Source organism: Castanea sativa, chromosome 5, assembly GCF_040712315.1.
Source record: "Castanea sativa cultivar Marrone di Chiusa Pesio chromosome 5, ASM4071231v1".
Taxonomy (NCBI): domain Eukaryota; kingdom Viridiplantae; phylum Streptophyta; class Magnoliopsida; order Fagales; family Fagaceae; genus Castanea; species Castanea sativa.
In genome coordinates this window covers 77,176,624-77,180,547 of record NC_134017.1, presented here as the reverse complement: position 1 = coordinate 77,180,547, position 3,924 = coordinate 77,176,624, and the positions used below count along the sequence as shown (strand labels likewise).

General features: G+C 32.0%; 1 protein-coding gene across 1 annotated transcript; it reads right to left on the bottom strand.

The window, feature by feature from the left end:
- Nucleotides 1–650: 650 nt before the first annotated feature.
- LOC142633673 (E3 ubiquitin-protein ligase RSL1-like) lies at nucleotides 651–3,492 on the bottom strand. Its single transcript, XM_075807912.1, has 3 exons — nucleotides 3,159–3,492; nucleotides 2,579–3,128; nucleotides 651–966 (listed from the first exon to the last, which is right to left on the bottom strand). The coding sequence occupies exons 1-3, from the start codon at nucleotides 3,403–3,405 to the stop codon at nucleotides 894–896; spliced, it is 870 nt and encodes a 289-aa protein (XP_075664027.1). The 5' UTR covers nucleotides 3,406–3,492; the 3' UTR covers nucleotides 651–893.
- Nucleotides 3,493–3,924: the final 432 nt, after the last annotated feature.

Here is a 3,924-nt window from a genome sequence, read left to right as displayed (position 1 = left end):
CTCTTGTTCCAGCTAAAAGAGGAATTTACTAATTTATTGATAAATTTGATACTTACAATGGAAGAAGGATTTGAATCTAGTGTTCAGTAGAAAATTTCAGATAAGCTACAAGGAAGAGGCTATTCTCATGTTTTAAACTTTTAATATCTATGATTTTATTTGACTTTTTATTTAATTTAAGGTGTGACTTTCCTTAAGAATAGCTTCTTCTTTTTTCAATTCCTTATTGTGGATTAATGCTCAGATTTTTATGATGGATGGAAATTTGGATTAATAATAATAAAATAAAAAAGTTCTAAAATCTAGAATACCAACTACTCCAATATATAGTGCATGTTAAATCATCAATAATTCATACGTACGTGGTGGCTTAATCATTGGCTAGAATATTCCATTATTTGTCCATTCTTAAAACACCATAAATTAATAGTATGGTTAGTTGAGCTTCAAACTTTCATATTTATTAGTCATGACTTAAACCAATGAACCCACCATCTTAAACCCAAGGGGGCATGACTGCAAATACTTGTGCACACTGAAACATTGATGATTCCACCGCTCAGTAGATACATATACAAACCATATATAACGCCATGCAAAATATAAAAATCTTGAGACATGGCCCTCTAATTCTAACATTTTTATCAATATTAAGAGCAAAAGGATGAGGTAATATATCCATACTAATAGTACAATGTTTATGATAACATCTTCCTAACGATTTATTCTACTCATTTAGGGGTATTTGGTAAAGCTATTTAAATAACAGTTTTTATTGTTTAAACAACATAACACATAATTTTTACAACATTTTTTTACAACATTTTTTCACCCACACATATTTTTAAAAAAAATTAAACAACGTTACTAGAACAACATTATCAAATGAGCTCTTAATCTCTCTGGCAACCACCATGATCAATAGTCCACTGAGCTCCACATCCATAGCAAAACTGGAACGCACACCTGCAACCAAATAAACAATATATTACATCATCTAAAACCCATGGGAACTCCTATTTTGGACTCTCAAATCTAACTAATCAAATATATTATATTAAGTTGAAGTAGAGAGAAAGTTTAATTAAAATCTAAATTAGATTTCAATTAGAAATTTAGAATATAATTTTTCATCACGTGTCCCTTCTAAGTTTTTTATTTTTTTATGCCAAGTGAATTAGTTAATATAAAAGACAAGAAATCCAATATAAATTAATCATTAAAAACTCAATCATATATCTAATTCTATATATAAAATTAAAATCATAAAGAGTTTGGTGGAATGCATGTTGGCTTAGCTCTCTAATCACTGGTTTGATTTACATTTTTAGCTTGTGATTGTCTTTGCTGCACTAATCCTAACTAGAGAAGATACCTAAATTTAGAATCTATAATGTTTTCTTAGAACCCTTTGTATGACTTTTAGGCTTCGTTGGCTTCCTCGCAAAGATACAATTCTATGAAGAATGGAACAGTACTCTTCGTTGCTACAAGAACATTTCATTTCTAACAAATTTAATACATAAAATTTCGAAAATCATATATATTGGATTAAAGTTAGAGAAAATTCAATTATAATCCAAATCATCATATATATTATATTAAAGTCCAAGCTAAGATAAAGTTTAATCAAGAATCAAATACAATTCTAATTGCATTGCAATTTTACACCAAGTGTCCCTCTAATTGCCCACTAATTTGATCTCAAGTTGTTTTTTATTTTACATGGGCCTCACTTGTTTTAAGTGTCATTCCATCTCTACTTTCTTGCTAAGTGTCTTTAAGTATATAGATTCATGAATCTAAGCTTAAAGAAATATAAAAACACTCATTTAAGAATATATTATACTTCTATGTTAAATTTTTTAATGTGTGATACTTCTAAACTATTTTAAACCCATCTAAATTTATATCTAACCCATTATATTCTAATCCTATTTGAAACCATTTCTAATCCATTTAATACTAATAAAGTTTTTTTTGCAAAAACCTATTTGTTAAAATAGCAAAAGTAGATTTTTTTTTTTTTGGTGTCAATTTAGCAAAAATTGTATAAAGATTGATGTGAATGCTCTAAGTGGGCTATAATTGATTGGTATCACTTCATGCACAAAATGCTTGGGATCTAGAGGGAAAAGAGTTCATGTAGGGTTAGCAGTGTATAGTTTTAGATCTTATTACACAATCGACTTAAAAATATGGGAATTACATGCTATAGAAAACAATCAAGTTCTCAAGAACTCTAAACACTCATATTATCCACACAAAAAAAAAAAAAATTATAATAATACTTTTTTAGTTTTTTTTCCTACACAGGTAATTATGATATTTACATATGGTAATCTAAGCAAATACTTGATATAACTAAGTACCAATTACATAACAATATTGGTTTCAATTTGTTCAACTAGTAATTTAGTAAAAATCTCTAGTTATCAAATAAAATTAGTTTTGAATCTCATCAATGTCAAAAAGAAACTGATTGGTATTTTATCTCGATAGTAAAGAATAATAATCTTATAATAGATCTCATAGATTTCAAATCCAAAATTACATGACAGTGACAAGCAAAACTGACCTGCAAGTCATATGTAAACAACCTTCAGTCCTTTCCACATAATATTTGCAATGGGGACACGTCCTCCATTTCTTCTCCTCAGCAAGCTCCCTGAAAATGAGATCATCCCTCTCTTTCTCATCCCCATCCAGTCTCTGAAACTCTTCACAATCCACCCCTAAATGCCACGGCACAGAACACTGTGCACAGAACAATCTATGGCAGTATGGACACTCTGACTCCCTAATAGCTTCTCCTTCTTCATTATCATTCAGTAACATTGCTGAACAATCCTTGAATGGACAGTGAAAGCTCTGGGAACCAAACAGCGCTGCACATAGCCCCTCGGCCCACCTTTCAAACACGTCTTTCGGAAGCACTGCCCTACAAGCATCGAGTTCTATGACGCCATTGCAGTCCAATCCAGGGCAACAAACCCTGGTTATGCTCTCTTCGATCTTTGTGGCAACATGTTTGCTAATGCAATCAGAACAAAATGAGTGAACACAGCTCTCAATTTTGAACATTTCGTCACTATCTTTCCTTTCCACACAAATCTCACAGAAGCTATGTGATGATTCTCCAGCTTCTTTTGTAGGCTCTGCTTCTGGGGTTGGAAGAATTGCTTGTATTGTTGGTGATGATGGTAACTGCAATGAGGATGAGGCTTCCATGTTGACCAATTGGGAATCGATCACACAGCCCATAAGAGCCTCTTGGACCTGCAACTCTTCTGCAAACTTTTCATCCGTTAAATCGGAACAATTCCAAGCTTCATTCTCATCAAAAACTGCTGAGTGAAAATCATCCACACACGTAAACCGAGGAGAGGCTGATTCTTGTGACATATTACTAGTTCTGTGTCAATGGTCTGTGCCCCTTTGACTCTCTCTACTATGGTCTATGGGATCTAATATAATGGAAGCGATTATTATTATAGAAATGACTTTAGGCCGCAACTTTTGAACTAACTCGAATATGCTTTGATAAGAATACAAAGATAAGGGGGAATTCCAACTTTATCTAAAAATCAATTCGAACCCAATAATAATAATAATAACAAAATGTAATATGAAATGTCGGTTCGGCTTATACTTTGTATGCATGATTATGCGGCGGCTGTGGTTCAAGATGGACGCTTCTTGGTTTTTGTTTTTATTGTATGACCACACAACGTTGTAGAAATTGGACTAAAACATGTCATTAGTCCAAACACGAACGTTTTTGTATTATTATTAGAAATTGGACTAATATAATGAAAACGATTATTATTTTAGAAATGACCAAGGATGTAGCATTATTTTTTATAGGAAGATTAGGAACTTCGTCTAGGGGTTGGAACTTTTGGACTAACTCGAAACTGCTTT

What these genes read in the sequence shown, in the direction of transcription:
- LOC142633673 (XM_075807912.1), bottom strand. Translation starts at nt 3,405, where the DNA reads ATGTCACAAGAATCAGCCTCTCCTCGGTTTACGTGTGTGGATGATTTT. An exon ending in TCTTCCAACCCCAGAAGCAG is followed by an intron (nt 3,129 to 3,158) that starts AGCCTACAAAAG and finishes GAGAATCATCAC; the next exon opens with ATAGCTTCTGTGAGATTTGT. An exon ending in TGTTTACATATGACTTGCAG is followed by an intron (nt 967 to 2,578) that starts GTCAGTTTTGCT and finishes ATTTGGTTGCAG; the next exon opens with GTGTGCGTTCCAGTTTTGCT.